The sequence below is a fragment of the Ochotona princeps genome, chromosome 14 (assembly GCF_030435755.1).
Source record: "Ochotona princeps isolate mOchPri1 chromosome 14, mOchPri1.hap1, whole genome shotgun sequence".
In the NCBI taxonomy this organism is placed as follows: domain Eukaryota; kingdom Metazoa; phylum Chordata; class Mammalia; order Lagomorpha; family Ochotonidae; genus Ochotona; species Ochotona princeps.
Window position 1 is genome coordinate 14,583,621 of NC_080845.1, and position 24,122 is coordinate 14,607,742.

The window sequence follows — 24,122 nt, forward strand, 5'->3', positions numbered from 1 at the left end:
ACTTAGGGTTCCTTGACCTGCTGGATTTAAGATTCCTTGACTTGCTGGATTTAGGATTCCCAGTGTTTTCTATAGTTCAATTATTCCTACTAGACTCTAACAACACCTCTGTTCTTGACTGGCTAGGACTCTCAGATCAGTCTCTCACCTATTCCCAAAATTTTTCCTCTTACCTAGTATGCCTGACTTTCTTTTATTGACCTGTATACCCTGGATGCCCAGTCCAGTAGGATACCAGATGGTTCCTGTTCACTCCTGCTTCCCCTTCCAACATCACCTGCCAAGCCCTGGTTTAGAGAAACATTTGGTGTTGGAGATAAACACATCCAGGCTCCAGCGCAATTCCAACCACTAATAAGGAAGCTGTGGGCGAGTTCTTCAAATATTCTGAGCTTGGTTTCCTTCTCTATGAAGTACAAATACTAATCACACTTACCTCCTAAGAGAGAGCCTAATCATACCGAGCAAACGACTCACATCTTATTTCCCAGCCTGCTTCTCTTTCATTTTTAAGAAGATCTGCAGCATCTTGGGTTGGGGGATCTCACTATCACTTTTATTTTTAGATCTTCACAGCACAGGATGTTTACGTAAATATAATTTGTAGGAAAAGGTCAAAAGTACAAAAAAATGTGACATAACTCTTGCATCTGAAACTTTGAAGGCCTGAAAGCAGCCTCTGGGTGTTCCACGGACAAGGAAAAGCTGAGGGCAGTCAAAGATTCATGTTACCTTTCAATTGTGCAGGGTGACGACACTGAAAGGAACATCGGCGGCCAAAAGTTGTGCCATCGAGGCAGGAGAAGGAGGCAGCATAGACATGATGGTGGTCTGGGAGGCCACAGTCCACTGGCTCACATGCCACCTGCTTGTTCCACTTGCCTTCTGTGCAAGTCACTGTGACACTCGGCCCCACCTACAAGACAGAGATGGGCACCATGAGGAATGGCAAACAGAGACTCAAATGTCAGATCCTTCTCCCTCAGACAACATTTCAGAGTCCTGTCCAGGACTAGGCCAGTGCCTAACGGTTAACTTTGACACGCTTTCTAAAAGACATCTGTATAAAGTAGCCAAATTTCTTACATACTTCAATACAGATTTAGGAGCTTAGTAATACTTTCCAACCTACCCTCTCTCGATTAATGATTCCAACAACTTTATGGACTAAATACAGCTTTAGCATGTAGTAAATACTAATACTTCAGTTCTCACACAGAGATAAAGAGGTTCAGAGACCCAGCTTACCCAGTGAAGAGACTAAGTGGAACTAGAAATCCAAGACAACACCCTTGATTGTTATCTATCGAGTTTCGTAAGTCACTATTCCTTCCTGTTTTGCAAATGAGAATATTGAGATTCAGGGACATCACAGGGCATGATGACTTCTTTCACAAAACAATGGTAGGTTAGTGAGTACTGATCTTATCTATCTTTCCTTGACTCCAAAGGAGATGTTCAGAAGCCTGTCATAGTGCTTGGTAGAGTGTACACTGTCCTGAGATGTCTGTCTTCCTTGTTATGAGATCGGTAGAATTTGCTTTTCTTATGTGAGCGCTCCTACCAGCAAAACAATGGATTGGACCTGGAAACTGCTCCAGGAGGCACTCCCTGTTTTGATATTTGAAACCTCAATAGTCAAGAAAAAGACATGAAAGAACAAAACCTTCTACAGGAATTTGAACCAAAGTGGAAGATGGTAAGGCTGGGTAGGTGGGTGAGCCCAAGCTCTGAAGCCAAGAGAAGGACTGTCATCAGCAGGCTGGAGGCTTCCATTCAAGGAGGAAGTCTTCACATCCCAGGGTATTGGCCAGCCAAACGTTATTCTGGGGCTTTAATACCAAAGAATATTTTCCCTCTCGTAAGCACACATCAAAGGGACTGGAGGTCGCCTGATGCCAAAACAGTCTAATTGTTTCCACAGGAGTTCAGACCTGTCATGTCTGACACACGGAAATAGGTGTCTAAGACAAGTAAGCCCAGAAACTGCACAAATAGGCATTTCCAGCAGTAAGGAATGTGCCCTTCATGTTTGCAGTATGAAGGCCAAGTCAGTTGGGTGGGCACCAGGAAAAGCCACATGCACTAATAGAACTATGGGAGCCTTAAATTTCCAGGGTGTGAAGGATTTTTTTAACTACCATCTTGTCCTACCCTCTCATGCCTCACTTGGGATTTCACAGAGACATTTGGGTGAAGCAACATTCCGCCACATTGTTCAAATCTGCCCACTGCCATTCACTGTGCGCAGGACATGTTTATCTTTTAGCAGCTCCCTGATGACTTCCTGAGAGCCTCCATTTTGCCAATCTTACTGCTATAGTCCTAGTTACACCCATGTGGGTAGCCAGGGGAGTCTTTGTCAGCTAGGGTCTGATCTTGTTACACCCTTCCTCTGCTCCTTGTTACTCTAGATAAATCCCAGGCTTCCTTCATAAGCTGGTAGGGTTTTGTACCAGTAGACTAAACCTGCCCTTCCAACCTCATCACCTGTCTCTGTCTACAGCAAGTTATTTCTCTGCATTGGCCCTACATATCATACTTAGCAATCTTCACAAACTGCACAGGTGTGCTTTGAAAGCTTTATGGGTATATGGAATTAAAGAAGCTTACTTTTGTGCAAATTTTTGAAATCAAGTATACAAGTATTTATCCCTTCTCTCCTTTGCACACCACTTTGCCTCTGTGTTTGGTTCTTAAATTTCAAGTTACTCCTTCTTTGGTACCTTCCAATTACTCCCCTTTGCTTTTATCACATATTTAGACCCCTTTACAAGGACACTCTTACTTGTGAATTATCTGCCTTATCTCTCCCATTAATGACCCAGCTTCTTGAGAGAGGGGACAAGGTTACTTTAAACGATTGCTTTTTCTCTAACAGCCCATACAGCATCTAATTTACAATGAATTAATGAATGCATACCCAATTGACAGAGGGCTCATATTCAGAACATCCTGTACAAACAACGTTCAATTATGGCAGAGGTCTGGCCGTCAGAGTTTTATTCCTAAACGTTCACTGCATGATCTTGAAGACGCGCAGGCTCTACAGACACTGATAAGCATTGTATGGAATGCTGTTCCGTGCAGAAAATATTCTATTAGAGGTTATGATTGATTCAATACATATTTATTAAGCATCTAGCATTTGGCAACTCAATTTTAAGTTCTGGGATTCCAGAAGAGAACCTGTCCCATATTCATTTAGTCTTACTAAGTTGGAAAAGGATTCTGAGCACATCACTGTTACATACCTGGTTCTTGATGAGCTCATCATCTCGCTGTATCTGCAGAACATAGCCCATCTGGCAGCTCACAGTACACTGGGCACCATGGTAACGGTCATTGGTGGAGCAATTGAGAGAAGCGTTCTCCACAGCCAGCTCTGGACAGTCAGTGGCTTCACACATGAAATGAACACAGCTTGGGAAGCAAGAAAAAGAGGTTGAGAAGAAGCTTTCTCACAGGACACCAGCCCTCCAGCTGGAACACAAAGACCGAGAACTTCTCTTCCAAAAAAGTTCAGAAGGCTAAGACTGAGGAACAAATGGAAAGCTGGCTGGACGGAAGACTACCCTGAGGCAGTGGATAAAGTTGATGGTTAGTAGCACAAACTGTGGAAACAGATAAATCAGAATTCAAATCTTGCTACTTGAAAGTTTCGTGTGTTATAAAGTTTGAGATTTTGCTGAATCTGTTTTCCCACTTGTGAAATGGAGATAGTTATAACTGCCACAAATAATGTTAAAATTATTTGAAAGGCACAGGAACACAGACAGTAACACACACACACACACACACACACACACACACACACACATACACATCATTTACTTGCTCATTACCCAAAATTCTGGAAATGCTGGGGTTGGACTCAGGCCAAAGTTGATTTTAATGTAACCAGGGTCATTACATGGCCACATTTACTTAAGTCATCATCTGTTGTTTTCCAGGCTCTTAATTAGCAAAACCTAGAGTTAAGAGCAGGCACCAGGCTTCAAACACAGGAATTCTGATGTTGGATGCAGGTATCTTAATATCTGCTCCATAGGAAGTATTTATTATTTCCTATCTGCCAGGCACAAGCTTTAGTATTTTTGTAACTTTTTAAAAGATTTATTTATTTATTATTGGAAAGTCAGATATACAGAGAGGAGGAGAGACAGAGAGGAAGATCTCCCATCCCTGGATTCACTTCCCGAGTGATCGCAAAGGCCAGAGCTGAACTGATCTGAAGCCAGAAGTCAGGAGCTTCTTTCTGGGTCTCCCAAGCGGGTGCAGGGTCCCAAGGCTTTGGGCCATCCTTGACTGCTTTCCCAGGCCACAGGCATGGAGATGTATGGAAAGCAGGGCCACCAGGATTAGAACCAGTTTCCATATGGGATCCCGGCACATGCAAGGCGAGGATTTATTCGCTAGTCTCCCAGGCCGGGCTGTCTTTTTGTAATTTTTGAGAGTACCCACTTTTTAGGGTCATTATGTGAATTCAATCAGTTGATTCAGGAAAACTGTAGAGTGTAAATATAACACACCTTGTACACAATAAATGTTACAACTACGCCTGGCTCTGTAAGGAAGGTGCATTATGTCTCTGAACTTCAGTATAGTCAATATCATAGAGCCGTGAGATTCAAATGAAGTGATGCATGGAGAAATCTTTCAAGAACTATGAAGTGTCTTACAGAATGCGAGTGAATTGTACAGACATCCTGCCTTGCATCTTGCTGAAACTGCTGTTTCCATTCTTTAGCCCATTTGAATTCTGTCCATTCTTAAAAACTCAGCTGTGTGTACATTTCCATAGGAAGCCTTTCCTTGTGAGCCCAGGAGAGCTGCCTCACATTCTACTGCCTATCTTTCTCTACATGTGTTGCCTTTTCCTGGATACATTGAAAACACAGGTCCCAGGTTCCCACTGTGTACTGTAATGTACACTAGTCCTTAAGAAGCAAACAGAAGTACCATGAAAAATGTGTGCTTCAAATATTGCTTCCCTAACATTATGATTAAGGAGAAACTCAGTAACATGAGTTACTATTCACTGCGTATACATATATGAGCTCACATCTCTTCAGCAGCAACCCTGTGAGGTAAGTGTTATTCATTTTACAGTTGGAAAAATGGAGGATCAACAAGGATAAGTGATTTGTTTATGTTCCCACCCAGATGCATGAGCCCAATGTCCACACGGTTGAGCTTGCCCATGGTCCTGAACTAGAACATGTTTCTTGAGCATGGAGATAATGCCTGTTTCATTTTGCTGTACCTTCTGTAGCAGTTCTTTCCTAAATGGCAAGATAAAAATTGACTAGTGCCCTGTAATGGCTCTGGAGTGTTCTACAGAGGTAGGTATGCTAATTCCTATCACTGAAAGCTCCATGGGGGCTATTTTCTCTGACTTTCTTTTCTGACTGTATCTTCCCCAACACCTGGCTGCAGTGTGCACAGATGGCTAGATGTGCAACTAGAATCTTAAGGATTTTATTTCCTGTTTTTCTGTAGGAGACAAAGAGAAATGTTGGCCAAACCAGCTTCAGAAGAATGTCATGATATTTTTTCTTGATGCCCGTCTTAGGATGTCTTGCTGAGTGTTTTACCAGGATGCACTCATTCATCACCATACTCCACATACTGATCCTAGGTACACTGAGAAATAAAGTAGAAGACACTGAAGAGTCAAAAGCTTCCAAATCATATCAAAGACAAATTCCCCTTTAAAAATTCCCAGAAAAGGGAAAGTGTTTCATTTTTTGGTCTCAGACCTCACTGGGATATAGTGTTGGCATATCCCTATCTTTTGGAATGCTAATATGTTTCTATTATCCACTGTTCTTTCTACTCCTGCCAGAGGTTAAAACGATGAAGCCTACACTAGGGCTTTGGCTCCAAACAATGCATCCATTAGTTTCTGTAGAAGCTAGGGGAATGAGTCACATGATTCCAATTTTGATGAATTTGCTCTGTAAAATCTCATCTCCAAAGTTGGTCTTCTGACCTGAACCTTGTGGCTTGGACTTTCTCCCTCTGCACTCCCAGAAGGCACCTGAAATCTTACGAAGATTAAGATGGAAAGATGATTTTCTTCTATGGGTTATGAAGCTATTAAGGTGAAGACAGTATATTCTCCAATTGTTCTTACAGATTTTATCTTGCAAAAATGAAAAAAACAGCAATACTTCATTTCCTAGAGAGTAAAACTATAAAGTTTATCTATTGCACATCTAAATTCAAGCTTCACCTCTATCATTTGTCAATCATTTGATTCTGAAAATATACATAACATCCTAAGGCTCAATTTCCTTATCTGTAAAGTGGAAAAAATAGAATCATTTATCTCAAATTTAAAACAGGTGAAATGTTATCTACTCATGCACATATTTAACACAATTTGAGTGGCAGACAACTCTACACAACAGGGCTACAGTGAACAGAAAGAGAAATTAGGAGGCTGTCACCAATGTGTTTCAAGAGGCAGTTTGTATGCCAAGGAAAAGTAACTAAAGACGCCATTGCAGTAAGGATACTGAAACAAGGTGATATTATGAAAGGTATCCGTTGGGTGGATGGGACAGCAAGACATCCAAGGATCCACGGCCAAAGGTCATCTGAATTAAGATCTGGTTAAAACTAAAGGATGAGCTGCACGCCAGTGTAGGCAGAGGGAGCCTAAGGCAGAGTGAGGAGCTGCTGTATCAATCCAAAACTGGATGGCTTTTAATGTTTGCAGAACAGAGTTCAATTTATGAAGAATGCTTTCAAAATAAAGGACTTTCATGGGAAGATGCCTGACTCTCATGCTCGCTCTCTTCCTCCCTTTTATACAAGAAAAATATTCACTCAGATCACCTGTCCAAAAGGTTCTGTTCTCACATGGGAATGATGAATGTCCCATTATCTATTTCAGGGCTTCTCTGAACTTTGGAAGTTTTAATGCATGCTGAAGACTTCCAAAAAGGACTAAGGTATCATCACATTACAAATTCTGATGACATGTTTTCATACAACATTTTTTAGGACCATTGCCGTCTGAAACGTACTGTAAGGAGTGAGGCATCCCTGGTTTTTCAGCATGTCTGTCTACACTTGGCTTTCACACAGAAAAGTGAGGGAAGGGAGGCAATGCGTGTGAGGCTTTGGTCGTGATACCTCACCTCTATCACCTTATTTGCACTACACAGCAATTACTTCTGGTAGTGAAAGCTTTCTTGCTTTCAAGAACAGGGAAATAGAAGTAAAATTTCCTATTGCTCACCCTAGGACAAAATTGTAGTGGATATCTTAATCTGTCCGCTAAGTCCCTGCTCTTTCTTTTGCTTCCCTGTTGGCTGGTAAATGTTGCGTGAACACACTTTCGGAAGATGGTAAACATTATCTCAACTGATCCTCCCAAATAACTCCATGACACAGCCCTGTCATTTCTGAAATACAAAAACAAAAATCAAAACAAGAAAACAAAACTGTTTTGTAAAGATAGGAAAAGAGGAGAGAGGAGAGGTAAGGAGGTGGTGGGAGAGGGAGGAGAGTAGAAGGGAAGGGAGGGGAGGGGGTGGGAGGAGATGAAAGGGAAGGGGAGCGGAGAGGAGAGGGGAAGGGAGGGGAGGAGAGAGGAGGGGGAGAGAAGAGAAGATGAGAGAAGATGAGAGCAAAGAGGAGGGGAAAGGGGAGAATGGGAGGGAAGGGGAAGGAAGGGGAGAAGAGAAGAGGAGAGGAAAGAGAGGAGGGGAGGGGAGACGAAGGGGGGAGAGGGAGAAGATAGGAAGGGAGGGGAGACGTGGGGAGGGGAAAGGAGAGGAGATTAACCAGCAATGGATTATCAGTAAAAATCACAACAGAAGGTGGAGAGAGCTAAGTACTTCTACAAAGGGAGAAAGGTGACTAATTGGAAGAATGGAAAGAGCAACACAGGTTTTTCTTTTTTTGTTGTTGTTTTGTTTTGTTTAGGTCAGATTCTCACACCAGAGTAAAGGTAATCAACAGATAATTAGATATTAAAGCATTTTTCTTCTCTCTCTCTCTCTCTCTCTCTCTATATATATATATATATATATATGAAGCATTTTTCTTTTCTCCATTATATATATAATTCTAAGTGTATATATATATAGATATATAAAGAAGTTCTAACTATATATATAGTTCTAAGATATATATCTATATAAAATATATTTTTCTCTATATATAGTTAGACATATCCACCATGATCATAGACACACATGTGCTTAGATACAGCCATTTCATTCTGCAGATATTTCCCTCAGACCAGTGATTCCTAATCTATATGCTAAGAAACACTGATTCCTCTGTGGCTTGGACAAATTGGATGAGGTTATGGGCAGCAATGTGAGTCCACTGAGTTTGGCAATGAGCAGCTTCATGGTGGGTTTCAAATCCTACACATGAATTCCTATTTGGTCATCCTATGGGATATTTCAAACAAGGGGACCTATCAATGCAGACTTAGCAATGTTTAGCTCCATCCAACCTTGTAGGCATATCCTGCAAACATTCCTGCCTAGAAAGAGTTAACCCAGTCAAAGGAAGAACTTATTTCCACCCACCAAGTTATCCTTCCTAAAGAGAACTCTCTGAAAAGCCTGTCTCAAGAGGCCAGAATGTTGGAGATAAAGGAAGAAAGAGAACACAAAACAACAAAGGGGAGATAGGGAGGGAGAGAGAAGAATGCCTCCCCCCAACCAGGCAAGAACAAAGGCAAGGAGGGAGGAAAGAAAGAGAAGGTGGAAGGGAGGAAGAGGGGAAGAAGTAAGTTAATTGTCTGTATACATGTCTGAATTTACCAATCAATGATTCAATTTTTGTTTAGAAACACAAGGATGGATGGATGTGGCATGTGCAATGAGTGTACTGTTTGTGCATGTGTGATAGACACAGGAGAGACTCAGCATCATAGCTGTAACTTTTGTTATTGAAGAAGTGTCTTAGGTATACCTCCCGTCTTATTTTTTCCTTTCTGCACTTGATGTGGAGCTATGATTTGGCTAGAATTCCACAACTGGACCTCTCATTTGAAATCTGAAGCTGTTTTCTTGGGCCTCTGAATTTATACCAAATACCACAGGGAACGGAGACCCTTGAATCTAGGTCAGAACACAGGGCCTGAATTGATTTTGCTAAAGGAACGCTTCTCCCCTGGCAGCCCCCTGGATATCACAGCGCTCTCAAAAGAAGAGAAGGAAAATGAGGAAGAGAAAAGGGGAAGTTGAGGGGGTGGAGATGGAGGCAGGAGGGGAGGAGGAGAAAGAAGGAAAAGAGAAGGGGTGGAGAAGGAGAGGGAGAACAGGAGGGAGGAGAGGAAAGGATGTGGATGGGAGGGGCGGGAACAGCACCTTTCAGGACTTGGCAGTCAGCTGAGTGTCAATCTGGATGTTCCTACTGCCACCAGCTGAAATTCATGCTACAAAAACTGGTGCTGTTGACCTTGGTAATTTCAAGAATGAAGAAAAATATCCCATGGCTTTTTACAGTTGTTGCTTATTTTTCCTGTCTCCTCTGTTTGTGTTAACGTGTTTGCACAGTTTTCAGAGTCTGGCTTGTTTTGGGAAATGCCTCTTCTACTCCCCATGAACAGCTGCTGGCCTTTCCCCCTTGGGGGCATTCAGGAGGAGATCCTACAGCCCAGCAGCCCTGTCCCCTGGGACGTGGCCCATTGGAACGTGGTCCAAGCTCATAGTCAAGCCAGGCAGCCCTGTGCCTTCACTGTTTCCCTGAGTTAAGGGCTCACATATGATAAGTCTTGCAACTTCCTCTTGTGTCCTGAGTTTGCCTGGTCCAATGAACAGAGAATGGCTTTCAGGGGAAGACAGAGCAGGATTTTGCCGTTTATTGCTTTGATGTTCTCACTAACCCTGTTTCTCTGAGTCATACTTTCCAGAACAGGAGTGATACCAAAACAAGACGATGCTTCTAACAAGGGTTCAACAAATGTTTGTCTGCTCCTCTGCCCATCTCCACCTCCAAGTTCTTGGGAATCAGAAAACTGAATAGAACTGGAAAAAAATCAAACATGTACCTTCATCATTTTACCGATGGGGAAACTGAGACTCAGGGATGGCGAAAGACTGATCCACAGTCACATGAATCAGAGACAGAGAAAACGTCAGCAAATGCATGTCAATTCATTCATTGATTAAACACTTTGTAATGTCTTCTTAGGCTAAAGGAACTATTAATTAAGAATTCAAAGAAGTCAGGCTGACTTCAGTAGGCTGGTGAATGGTCCGGATGGCTGGTAAAGAATGAGAAAACGTTGGGGGTAAGGTCTGATGGATTTGCGATTTGCAATTTCCATCGACATTGTTTTTCTGGGTTCTGAGAATTAGCTTATTTTTTATAGACTTTGGAGAGCTGGGGATAAAAAGCCCTCTTAGAGTGAAATATGACAATGAGTGATATTTAAGGAGTTCTTGCCTTGGAATGATTGCGACAGACTTTGCACAACAGAAGCTAGAGACAGTGGGTGCAAAACAATGTGGATTTTGCAACCACCTTTTGTGTCCTCTGTGGTAGAAGAGGCGTGGGAAAGGCTGCTGTCTCCCTGCACACCCCCTTCTTCTCACAGCCCCCAGGTGTACAAGACAGGGCGAACCGCCTTTCAGAGGGCATCACTCTGCAGGAGCCTACCCGAAGGACAATTCTTTCCTTCTGCTTCTGGACTGCATTAACCATGCTTGGAGAGGCTGTGCCACTCTGGAACACTTCTTCTCCAACCTGAGCCCTAGGGCTCAGATGGCAACAGAAAAGTGTAGACGAATTATATATCCTAGGTAAAGTTAGAAGCTTCTTGTATCTCTGAAGAGCTTTACACAGCATTCTGCACAAGGAACCATCACTATCTTCAGAATGTGGCCATTTGTTTAACTCATACATTGTCTTCAGATAGTGCCAAGAACACTTTCAACTACACTGAGATTCTTAACTCCCACAGTCATCCTGTGCAACAGTTTCTATTATTTACTGCTTCCAAAACAAACAAGACAGGATCAGAAATGTGAAAAGATGTGTTCAAGTACACACATTAAAAGTACCACAGTCTCTTTACCCACTCCTCTTTTGACAACATGGAATACTACTCAGCCACTAAAAAGAATGAAATTCTATCATTTACAACAAAAATGGTCCCAAATGGAGACCATTATACTCAGTGAAATAAGCCAATCCCAAAAGGCAAAATGTCGCATGTTCTTTTGGATGTAAGGCAACATTCACATAAACTATAAAATAAATAGATATATAGGCAAACATGCATATACGTTATATATATATATTTTTTTCCATAGATGAACTATATAATGGCAGCTAGCATCCTAGGGAGCGAAGATACATTGTAGTATGAATCTTTACTTTCAAACAAAAGGAGAATGACTGATGAAATTGTTATATTTTTTCAACCATTACTTATACCTACAATTGCATGATACACTTAAACAGCAGAATGTTGGATTTATGACCATTGCTGAAGGACAATACCATTGTAATAATATGGGAAAAATGGTGTGTGGCGAGGGGTGGTGGGGAAGAATGGAAAGGGAGGGTTGAAGGTGGAGGGGGAAATTCCCATACTTACAAAACCATTTCATGAAAAATAATAGCAATTAAAAATTGTAAAACAAAGATACACATTAGAAGGAGTATAATATGCAGGTCCAAATCCAAGTAAGCAATATTACCAAAGCTCTTCCTGACTCTAAATAAGGTGCAATAACAAATCAAGGTCAAAAGCATTGATGGAGTGAAGCTCCTAGACCACTAGCAGAATCTCAGCAATTGGACTTTAGGGAGATAGAGAAGTTTCACTCACTGAAATTCACAGTGAACTGTGACAATGCAAATACCAACCCCACTCCATCCTCCTCAGCGCAGATAGGTTATGTTGTCTGCCTCTATTACCAATAAAGCAGAACATTCAAGTTTTATAAGGCTAAGCAAAAACTCATCCATTGCCCCTCTCTGTTCAGAGGAGGGTATTGAGTCCCACAAGACAATGTGTTGAGGATGACCATGAAAGTTACTGTCAACTCCAGAGGTGCAAGGCAGTGTGAAACTTCTCTTTCATCTCCCACCTTTCTTTCCCTGAATAACTGAGGAAATCAAAGATGTGGGGCCTCTCAGGTTTAAAGGCAGTGCCAGCCTGCCAGTACAGGACAGAGCAGAGCAAACACATACTTTTCACAACAGCATGCATGACTCCCAGCTTCACATCACACCATCTCCATTTGGCAATAAATGAGCCGGGGCAAGTAGGCCCAGGGTCCCTTACCTCTGCTCGGCAGGGCTGTAGGTTTCCCCTCTCTGGCAGCTGCTCAGGGTGACGGGGTCAAAGTTGTCGAAGGAGCGGAGGGCCACCCCCGAGATGGCGACAAGGGGTGAACTGAAACTCACACGCACCGCCTGGCTGTGGTAGAAGGGCTGGCTGAGGTCATGGACCACAGGGATAATCAGGGGATTGTTCCTGCAGCTCAGGACATGGAGGCCTGTCAGGGGAGACAGAAGGGCTGAGGGGCCAGGCTCATTCCTCAAGGCCAGTCACGCCCTCCCCAACGGGCTCCTCCCGAAGCCCCCAAACTCTTTCATGTCACTGCACAAAAGCACCATTGGGCAGTCGGTGGGGATTTTGAGTTTGATTGAAAGTTTCTTTGTCTGCCTTTTTTCCTTGGTTCCAAATCTTTCCAATCCCCCTGTCTCCCTGCCCCCTAAGCTTTCCCTTTACCTAGTGCCCACCGCCTCTCTCCCTCCCCCAGTTGGCCACCCCTCAGACAGGCATTCCTGGCCCTTGGCTCCCTCCCACGTTGCTTTAGGGCTTCATGGTCTGAGCTGCTAGTGTTTAGACTGCCAGCCTGGACAGTTGCAAAGCTGACGGACATGGCTCACAGCAGCCTCTCCACAGGGGCTGTTTATCCATCGTCTCTAGACCTAGAGATGAGGGCCTCAAAGTCCCCGGACAGAGATGGGAAGGGGCATGTGGGCAGGAGGTGGATTTCCAGATTTCCACAATATCTCTGCCACTCCAAATCCAAGCAGAATCCGTGTTTACTCCACTCAAGAATTATCAGCAATGTCTGATACTGACAACAGATCCCCAGGCTTCAGGAAGGAAGGGAAGAGAAAGGAAAGGAAGTGATGGGGGCCAATGAGGTTGGTAAGAAAGATGCTGGTTTTGGTGTTTGGTGAACCTGGTTAGCCACTTTCCACTGATGGGACATTATTACAAGTCCCCAACATTTGTCTTTACATTTAAAAACCTAACCATGTCCTGGTAGGTTTGTCCTGCTGGGAGAGTTCTCCCCACAGAAACATGAAGCTCTGAGCCCAGCAGTTCCCCTTCCTGTTCTGCTTGCTCTCAGAGCTGTGAGGACTCCATTGTCGATGCTTCAATGTAAGAGACAGGCAAGCGTGGAAGCCTGGGGCATCGGTGGCAGGATCCCAGGGCTCTCAGAGCTATGAGGACTCCACTGCCGATGCTGGAATGCTGGGAGACAGGCAAGTGTGGAAGCCTGGGGCATCGGTGGCAGGATCCCAGGACTCTCCATGGAGCTAGTATTTTCCTCATTCATGCTGTTGAAAAACCACTCCTCAGAGCCAGGACAACTATGAAAATATTTGCTCCTCACTTAGGGAAACTTTCCAGGAATTCAGACAAATCCAGAGGGGTTTTCTTTCTTTAGCTTACTAATACGTTCCCCTTTGCCTTTAAAACAAGCTAAATAAATAAACACAGAAACAAAATAAAATACCCTGCTTGCTCTCTGCACTTTTTGCTGGCCCTGAAGTGACCCTTCGTGCACTTGTTGTGTAGTGGCCTTTGAATTCAGCACTCTGCAGTAGAGCAGGCACAGCACCGAAATCCAGGTCCTGTGCTGGTCCTGAATTCCAGACATGGAGCGAGGGTATCCAGCTCTAGCTGGAGAGACCCCCTACACATGGATGCATCTCAGTAGGTAGTTCTGGACCCTTATCCTCCGAGTCCTAAAATAGATACAATTTTTTTTTTAATTATTATTCTTACTCCTATAGCATCTTCTCTGGAGTTTGTGTTGGAAGCAAAGTCTGGAATTGTGGGAATTCCTGGCTGTTTATTAAGACTCAGTGAGAAGAAACCTGAGCTACTGAGACTCAGCATGCTGGAAGACCTCTCTCGGCACCTCTGCTTGGGTCTCAGAGAGGTACACACATGGAGAATGGCTCTTGCTTAATCCTTCTGACTATCATAAGGGGTGCCTGAAGTTAAAGATTTCTAAGAAAAGGAAGGCTACTGAAGGAAAGTTTTCCCAATGACCCTTTTTCCCTGTATCTATCAGATCTCACACCTGGGTTATCGGAATCTCAAACAGAGAAACAGAAAGCATCAAAGGGGAGTAAACAGCTCACCCCACGCCAATTCTCACAACTACCCAAGCAGTAGATAGAGACGCAGGTGCCAAGAGCAAGCTAGGCCCAAGAGAACATGCTTGCCTAGGTCATGGCTCTGATCTTTGGTATCAAGCAGCTGCACACTGATGGTCTCCTGCTTTTGATCCCCATAATATGTTCCATCGGTCACCAGGTGGACAATGACAGCTGCAGCAACCATTGGCTGAGAGAAATACGCCTGAAAAGGAGAAGACACAGGAGGATGGTTCATTCATGTTGGAGAGGAGCAGCCACATGATGGGGGCTTCTAGGAGAATCATCAATTTCTGGAAATGAGCTGTGTAGGAGTGGGCCCTGGATAGCAAGGGGGAGGTGCGAACACCTAACAGGGAAGAGCACGGGTTCTGAAGTGAGAAATCTGCCCCAGTCTTGGCTCTGTTCCTACCCACCTGCATGACAATGGTGCGGATGGCTAGGCCTCTTTGGGTCCAAGGATCCTGTTTTCTAAATGGTGGCTAGTAAAATAACAGCCACATAGTAAGACTCTAGAACGAGAATGGGAATTAAGTGTCTAGCACAGGACCTGGCATACAAAGAAACTATGAAAAGGGCAGTGTTACCCATCTCTTGTCCCTGGCGGCCCCTGTACAAGGCACTGAGAGCGTGTCAGTGAGACACAAACCAAAACGAACCAATCCTTAGTCCTTAGTCAGAAATGTGGGCTCACACACAGCTAAGTGTCATGTGACAATTGCCAGGCGACAAGTGTCATTCAACAGGTGAACAATAATACACAGAGGTAGGAGGGAAAGAACAGTCACTTCTCTCTATGAGGATGATTAAAGACTTCAAGGAGAGAAGATGATCTTAAGAGACATTGAATAGTGAAAAGGAGATTCTGGAAACAATAGCTGAGTGGGGACCTTGCAAGAGCTATTAAGGGATTTCATTTCAGGAAGCATTTCGCTGCTGCGTGTGTTCTTCCGTGCACCTACAAACTAAGGACCTGAATGGATACACAGACTGTCTTGAGGAAGGGCCATGGGAATTGGTGCTTCTTAGAGGTCACTGACACAAATTCTAAGACTCCCCCAAATCTTAGGCTTACCCGGAGCCAGAAAGTGGTCTGAGCCAGCTGGGAGTATGGGTAGCTGATGGTGCAAGGATACCAGGCATGCTGAGAAATGCCTTCACTGAGATCAATCACCTTGGTTCGACACACCTGCAAAGAGGGAAAAAAAGGGAAGGGGGGAATGGTTAGAGAATCTCAGTTCAACGAAGTTCTGTTTGACAGACTTTGCTATCCACTCACGAAGTTTGTTCCTGGTGCATCCAGAGGTAATGGGGATAAATAGAAAAAAAAAAGTATTCCAGGGCTCATAGCCCAGTGTGGAAGAGGTAAGCTTCAATGTTAAGCAAAGAGCAGACACTTCGGTGTTAGAGGTGACAGAGACATTTTCACTGGGACACTCTGAGGAGTGGACGCATGGGCTGCCCCTGCAGGAGTGGGACAGAGGAGGACAGGCACTGCGGGCGGGAGAAAGGCTCAGAATGCTCCAACCATGGAAAAGTGCTTGCTTTGATTAGAGTGTGAGGAAAGTAACAAGGAAGGCAAGTTCAGAGGTTTTATTTCAGAGAGTCCTGAATGTCAGCAGACCATTTAAGGACAAACCTGCAAATTCTGTTCAGAGTGATGTTAATGACAAAAAAGCCAGTGAGTGCGTAAACACTTGCTTTGCTATCACCAAACGGAAGAAACTCCATTTACATGACATCTCTGTTTCGTCTCTCTCCCCATCCACCTCCCTGTCTCTCTTTCTGTGATTTTCAAATTGAACAAATAGGTCATAAAAAGGAAAAAAAAACATGTGGGGATTTCAAACATCTTTTGCATCAAAATAATCATTTCACTTCCTTTTCAGCAAATGTTTTGAAGTTTCCTGGTAATTGTGAGCTGATGGAGGGGATAGGAACGACTGAAACATTCCTGAGGTTGGTGAGACAGCTGGCACACATTGTCTCAAGATTACTGCTTTCTCTCTTCTAAGGTGGCTCCCCTCTCCAAACTTCCCTGTGAGTTTAGGCCTGTCATTTCACATCTCCGAGTTGCAAGCTACTCATCTGCAAGGGGGCATTCGTCTAGAAAACTCCAGGGAGTTTGCAAGCTATGGAAAAAAAAATGTGAGATGGTAAATCCTCAACCAGACTAAACAAACACATGAAGCCAACCAAGGCAAAAGAAACTGAAGAGTTCGTTCCTGCAAAAGAAAATGTGTGTGGGGCCTGGAGGCGTGGCCTAGCGGCTAAAGTCCTCGCCTTGAACGCACCGGGATCCCATATGGGCGCCGGTTCTAATCCCGGCAGCTCCACTTTCTTTCCGTCCAGCTCCCTGCTTGTGGCCTGGGAGAGCAGTTGAGGACAGCCCAATGCATTGGGACCCTGAACCCGCGTGGGAGACCTGGAGGAGGTTCCTGGTTCCCGGCATCGGATCGGCGCTCACCGGCCTGTTGCGGCTCATTTGGGGAGTGAATCATAGGATGGAGGATCTTCCTCTCTGTCTCTCCTCTCTGTATATCTGACTTTGTAATAAAAGTAAATCTTTAAAAAAAGAAAATGTGTGTCTCTGTGTGTTTTTGTATGTGTACATATGTGTGTGTGGTTAAAGATCAGAAATAGTCTATATGTTCATTTGGTGGGGAAAGGATATAGAAAACATCAGGTGTTCACATGATGAATTTCTATATACAAAAAAAATCCAGGAATGAACTAGACTTACACACATGGATGACACAAAAACACCGAATCCTTAGTTCAGTACAAACTTTAGCCACTCAACAGAACATCTACTGATCAATTTTTAGGCACTAAGACAGAAATATAACATTTACAGAAACACAACGGGGGGGAAGGAAACAAGATTTGAATGGATAAGTACATTGTCTGACATTTATTTTAAAAATCACATGTACAAAAATAATAATTGCTCAACTTTTCATACAAATTAAAAATGGAGTGGGGGTGGGCAACACTGGGAGGGGCAGCCCTGTGCAAGTTAGATTACCACCCATGACACCATCATCTCATATCGTAGTGCTGGTTCAAGTCCTGGCTTCTCTGGTTTCAGTCCAGGTTCCTGTTAACGCGCCTGAGAGGACAGTAGAAAATGCACGTGGGAGAGCAGGCTAGAATGCCTGGTTCCTGGCTCCTGTCTAGTTCAGACCTGGCTGCTGTGATCATCTGAGGAGTGAACTAGCTGATGAAAGATCTCTTTATCTCTCCTTCATCTATCTGTCATGCTGCTTTTCAAATAAATAAATACCTACTCATTTTAAAAAATAAGTTAAAAATGGAGCGCAGGGGTATAGCAGTTAAGATACTGCTTGGAAGGCCCTCATGCCACATCAGAGCCTGACCTCATCATGACTCCAGCCTCCTGTTACGCACAAGCCCTTGCATCCTTGCAGTCCACACAGGAGAACTGGATTTAGTTCTTGGTTCCAGGAATCTGGGTGAACAAGTGTAGAGGAGCTTTCTGTGTCTTTCTGTCTGTCTCTCCTTCTCTTGCCTTCTCTCTCTTTTTCTATTAATCTACCTCTCCAATTAAAAAAAAAAAATCTTTTCAAAGATGCTTCAAAATATGCATCAAATTCAGCATAGTAGATATCTCTGGGTATCAAGCAAGAGGAATGGTACTGGGAATTGGGGACAAGTGCTGCTTCAACCTTATCTGAAGGGTATTATGTTTCTTACAGAGAGAAAAGTGAAACAAATTTGAAAAAAAGTGCATAGGTGTCAATTTCAGGCAAAGCCTACAGCTGATATGCATAGGTGTTTTGCCTGACATTATCTATGCAAATTTATGAAGTAAAGGGGGAAAAAACTATAAAATATTGGTTTAAAAACCTTTTACAACAGATGAAAGACCATCAACCTAGAATGAGTTGCTAGGCAGGGGGTTCGGATCAGCTGCCTGCATCAGATCGGAATCTTCCATGACGGAAACCTTCTTACTCTTGACACCCTTTAGGGCTCCTTTTAATATGCCAATTATCCCATTTATAAATTTTCTAAAGCTCAAATGCCCTTCTCTCCACCATTTCTTCTGGCAATTTGGCTTCTAGGAACTCTCAGAAAATGTCAAATCTCAATTCTCTTAACAACAATAGGCATGAATGTAAGTTAAGCTGCATTGTGATAAAAAAAAAATCTCCAAAACTCCTGCTTTTATTTTAAAGTTAACTTTTTAAATAAAGTTAGATGCTTTACAATAAAGTTGCAAATATAACAGAAAGCTCCCCCATATACCCTTTACCCAATTGCCCTTCATGTAAACATTTTCATTGATTCGTTTTTGAAACCTCAACAGAAGGAAATGAAAGTTACATAACCAACTTTGAAAAAAACCCCAAAATGTTACCAAAGAAGCTCTGAAGTGGTAGGCTGGTTTGGCACCATGGATAACTAATTCTGGTCTTTGATCAATCAAATGTGATTTGTGATTATGAGCACACTAATTCTCTGTATTTCAGTTGACACTGCACATTGAATATTGCATGAGGTCACACAGTTCTAAAGGAACTTCCTTGGCTTGTTAGGATTCCACAGAAATGTCAGTTGGGGCAAGTCAAGCTTCAGAAAATTCTGCTTAGTGTTGGCTCTTTCATTTCAATAAGAGCATCTCCACTCATGTATTTAATATGTCAAATGGCCTTGTAAATGTTCACCTAAGAGGAGTTTAACTACATGAACTACATTGAAAAGTGTATTGCAAAAGATGCCCTCATCGCTGAACTACAAGTCAGACGGATCCTGCTTGTTTGATACTAGTTCCCTGAATAGCACAGGTAGCTTTGTAAGGACATCAAGGTCACCAGGAATCAGCAAGCCCATTGTCCAGGAATTAGGTGATAGTTTCCATTACTCAAATCTCTAAGAACCCCAACTTCTTAGGAGACTAAGATGTAGCCACTTTCACAGGCTGGAAGAGGTTTTCAAGTTTGTTTACTTTTCTGAAAAACAATGGGACTGGGTTTAGGCAGATCTGCCAGTGGATTGTGTTACACTTTGCAACAGTGCAAGACTTCGCATAAACTATCTAAGGAATTTGAAGTTCAGGCCAGCAATTCGACATGTATCATTTTAAAATTCCTCTCCCTTGCTGTTGTTAGTTGCCTGTCCCCTAGCTGAGCATGGGGAAACTCACCTCTGAACACGGGGCTGAGATCTTATCTCCGCATCTAAAGCATCCTGGTCAAAGAGGTCTCCAACATGAACCAAGCCCCTTGATTGCTTAAATACAATTTCCTCTTATCTCTGTCAGCTCTATCAGTCCTGGACAGGGCTAAGAGGAACTTGCCCTTATTTTATTCTTCTGTTTTTCTGTTTAGCTTTGTGTTTGTTTCTGGCTGACTGGGATCCTAACCAGGGACAGTCAAGGCAGATCAGAGAGGAATGAATAAAGCCAGCTGAACCTGCGCCCGCAGTCCTAGTTGAGCTGAAAAAGTGTCTATGCTCTGTGGAGTTTGGGGAAGAGGGAGGAAAGCCTCCTGGTTTTATAGATATTGTATAAATTTTGTTCATTCAGCCGCTGTGCCTTAAAGGCCTATGGCACTAGACGCCAGCAAGCTGAGAAAATGAACAGCATCGCCAAACATTAGGTTGATCACTGAAGATGCAGGTGTTTATCCCCCAACACACATCTGTTCTCACCACATATGTGTTATCTTTTCCAGAAAAGCAAGTCCAGCAGCACGGAATATATTGAAATGCTTGGGGGATGGAGAGGACAAGTAGGAGGATCACATCAACCACTGATGTATTCTTATCTTTTTTATATATATATTTATTTACTTTTATTGGAAAGGCAGATTTACAAAGAGAAGGAGAGATAGAAAGATCTTCCTTCCACTAGTTCACTTCCTAAGTGGTCACCACGGCCAGAACTGAGCTGATCTGAAGCTTCTTCCAGGTCTCCCAGGCGGGTGTAGTGTTCCAAGACTTGGGCCGTCCTTGGCTGCTTTCCCAGGCCACAGCCAGGGAGCTGGATGGGAAATGGAGCAGCAGGACACAAATCAGTGCCCATTTGGGATCCCGGTGCATGCAAGGCGAGGACTTTAGACACTAGGTTACCACACCAGGCCCTCCACTTTGACGTATTCTTAAGCACTTCACACTATCACCACAAGTTTCTCTTTGCTTATCATCTCCTGTTAATCAAATTCTATGGTGTCTCTGGTTCAGATCTCTTTTTGTCTCTTCTAGCCCTTCCCAAACTGCATATCTCTAATCTCATCTGGAGCCATTTTGTTCTTCCTGTTACTCTGTACTCTTATACTGTAGCCTTCTAATGATGCTGAGGTCTTCCTTAGGTATCCTGTTCTAGGGATGTAAGGAGTTGAACAGGATAAGCTTTTTATCCCCTCTGTCACACTGATATGACCAGACCTATTTCTTCTTTTTATATCACACACTGCTTTGTGCAGTCCATCAAGGGCATTCTGAAAACAGGGCAGGTTTCAGATTCCCTGGGAGACAAATGGGAACATCCTTAGAGCTGAGTCCAGGCCACTTCTATGCTCACTGTATCAGGATTCACAATAACCAAGACCTGGGAAGAATGTGTATGTGCATGGATACATGAATAGAGAAAGAAAATGTGGCATATGCACATAATAAAATATTGTCCAGGTCTTAAAAGAAAAAAAAATTCTGCATTAAGGATTAGGATATTGGGCACAGCATGATAGCTTGGGGGCTAAAGTCCTTGCCTTTCATGCTTCGGGATCCAATATGTGCAACGGTTCTAATCTCAGCAGCCTTGCTTCTCATCCAGCCTTGGGACCCTGCATCCATGTGGGAGACCCGGAAGAGACTCTAGGCTCCTGGCTTCAGATTGGCTCAGATCTGGCCATTGTGGCCGCTTGGGGAGTGAATCAACAAATGGAACATCTTCCTCTCTGTCTTTTCCTCCTTTCTGTATATCTGACTTTGCAATAAAAATAAATAAATCTTTTAAAAAAGAATTAGGATATTATGTTAATTAAAAAGTTGTCAAAAAAGAATAGATACTGTCTGATTCCACTTAAGTGATGTATTTAAAACTGTCAAGTTTATAAAAGCAACGATGGAATTGTGGTAGCCAGTGCCTGAGAGAAAGAGTAATTGGGGGATTGTCAAACTCATGTGCAAAAGTTTCAGTTCAGTAGGATAAGCATTCCTAGTCAACAGTCAACAGTCCTGTGTGGTATGCTTGAAAAGCTGTTGAGGATAGAATTTGTGTTGGCTTCGTACTACAATGCATTTTAAAAAGTAAGTGTTACTTTGAATGACTAACATATTGACATTGAGTGAACAAATGGATCCACTAGAATAAAAGAAAAAACTACTGCTTCTAGGCAAACAGCAAAGGAGGTTCTGCTGGGACACATCCTCACTGACGTCTTCTCGTGTTTGGAAGGAGGAGTACCCAGGATCTTCCTAACTACGTCATGGACAGAAAACGCACTTCTACTTAAAAACAGCCTATTTACCATGGAGCCATCATTTCCAGAGAGACTGGGGCAACTCTAGACTTTACTTTTCTCTTAGCCGTCAATAACTATAAGCTTTCTGATTTTAGGGTTAGACTTTCATTTTCTTCAATGGTCGAGAAGGGGGAGGTTTTTTGCTGCATGTCACACAGCCAAGAAGGGGCAACATTACTGTGAAAATTCAAAATTGTCTCTTAGAATTCACTCAAGGTGAATTTTCTCATTCTTCCTCAAGCAATCATGACAGAAGTAACAAAAGAAACAGCCATGTCTTTTCCAGGAAGCCCAGCCCAAGACCCTCTTGGGGAGTTTGGCAGCTTACTGCCTCTCACCCTCATCTTTGCACCTGCAGGAACTAAGTAACAAGTGACTATCTTTTATCCCTTAATTTTGTGAGTTTTTTTTTTTTTTTTTTTAGAATCTCCTAGAGTTTCCATCACCTTAGTTACCTGTGTTCCCTTAAAATAGAAAACCTGGGCTAGTGCCAGCTGTGTCATGAGATAACAGAGGTTTCTCTATCGTCAGTTTCTCTCTTTGTGAAATCCAATCACTGCACTGAATCACTTCCGCACGTCCAGAAGCTTAAGAATATTTGCAGTAATAATACACACTAGGCGCTTCAGAGGCACAGTCTTACTTAATTATCACAATCTTACTCTATAAGACTGGAGTTTTTTTTTCTGATGAGACTTTGAAGAATTCTTTGAGGAATATATAGGCAGTTACGTATCCCAATCAGAGACTGGACCGTGCTCCCTTGGACGCCATGATGTGTGTATTTGGTCACAGAACAAGGTGAATGACACTTGGGTTGATCAAAACCTTGGCTTCTTGAACTGGAGACAGGGCACTGATGATGACTCTGCAATGGTTACTTCTACAACCATTTTTTGCTCCAAAATTTTGGTTTTTTTCTTAACTTTGTTGATTGTTTTGTTTGCATATTCGTTTTTAATTTTTATTTTTGATGATGTTTACATAGTTGATCACAGTGGGAAGGATCGAGGATTAGGGGAAGTGGGTGAGACTACTGTTTCCAAATTTTCCCTTTCTTCCTCCTGTATCTGAGGGAAGGGGGAAGATAAGAAGAGCTGCTGCACCCAGCCTTCCAACTGTCTCAGTACCCAGGAACAGAGAATGGCCACCTGATATCATCCCAGGGTCCCCGATGTGGAGCATGCTGCATGGGTTCTACTTAAGTGGTTTCAATAGTTCTAAAATGCTGTCCATCTCACTAATCCAAGCATGAGGGAATCCTTCCATTGTCCATTGGCTGACAACGTACACCTCAGAATCTCCATTCGTCCAGATATTTGCTGTCAATGTTTGGCTGGGGTAATTGACGAATTTGTTCTGCCCTCATTTCTTTGCTATGGTACCAGATGTCCTCTGCAGGCCCCACTGGACTGCCCTATCTTCCATGTGCATCTGAACATGCTATCCATTGTTTCATCCTAGTCATTGAGGAGGCCATGTTCCAACACATGTACTCTATGGTCAGTCCATAGATCCTACAATTCTCCCCATGGTTGGAGTTCTGAGTACAGTGGTTCAGTTGGCGTATGCCCAAAGAAACCTCATATGAGATGATCCCAGACTGGGCTTGTGTGTGTTTGCCAGTACAGTGTCTGGCTCAGTCCATCACCCACATCAGCCAATGCACACATTGGTAGTCACAATTACTGGGTCAGTTCTGTCTCCAGCCCCATCTCTTCTGCAAGCCAACGGATGCTGTGGTCCAGCCTGACTCAACCCAGTCCAGTCCACTACACACATGCCCTCACATTTGCCAGAGCAAGCTGCAGCTTAGAGCAATGCCAAATAACTCCCACCAGGCCTGCCCCCAGCCCTAGTTTTCGTACTTGCAGTAGACTGGTCTAGTCTATCCCACATCCATTCAGTTCTTGTATACATCAATGGATGCTGAGGCATAGATCATCCCAGTTGACCCCGCTATCCAGCCCACACTCATGCTGGTGGTTTCTACCACCTGTCTAGCCAGGCCTTCTCCCCTAACCCTAGTTCTCATGCTTGTAAGTGGGAGTTGCAGCCCATCAGAGAGGTGCCCACAGTTTCTCTGCTGGGTCCACTTCCAATTCATTTGCACTCTTCAGGTGGTTCTGCAGTCTAACTTGACAGTCACAGCATTTGCCAGCTGATGCTGCAGCAAAGTCCAACTAGCCTGTTCTTACTCTAGTTCGTGCATACACCAGTGGTTACAGTTGGATG

The 24,122-nt window shown here is 43.4% G+C and overlaps 1 protein-coding gene across 1 annotated transcript in view; it reads right to left on the reverse strand.

Annotated features, from left to right (window-relative positions):
- PAPPA (pappalysin 1) overlaps positions 1 to 24,122 on the reverse strand; it is a 246,820-nt gene that overhangs the window by 50,196 nt on the left and 172,502 nt on the right. The window contains exons 11-15 of the mRNA XM_036496589.2: positions 15,473 to 15,586; positions 14,467 to 14,602; positions 12,275 to 12,488; positions 3,255 to 3,423; positions 733 to 916 (exon numbers count right to left, since the gene is read on the reverse strand). Of these exons, the coding sequence (XP_036352482.2) occupies positions 733 to 916; positions 3,255 to 3,423; positions 12,275 to 12,488; positions 14,467 to 14,602; positions 15,473 to 15,586 (817 nt within the window). The remainder of the gene's footprint in view (positions 1 to 732; positions 917 to 3,254; positions 3,424 to 12,274; positions 12,489 to 14,466; positions 14,603 to 15,472; positions 15,587 to 24,122) is intronic.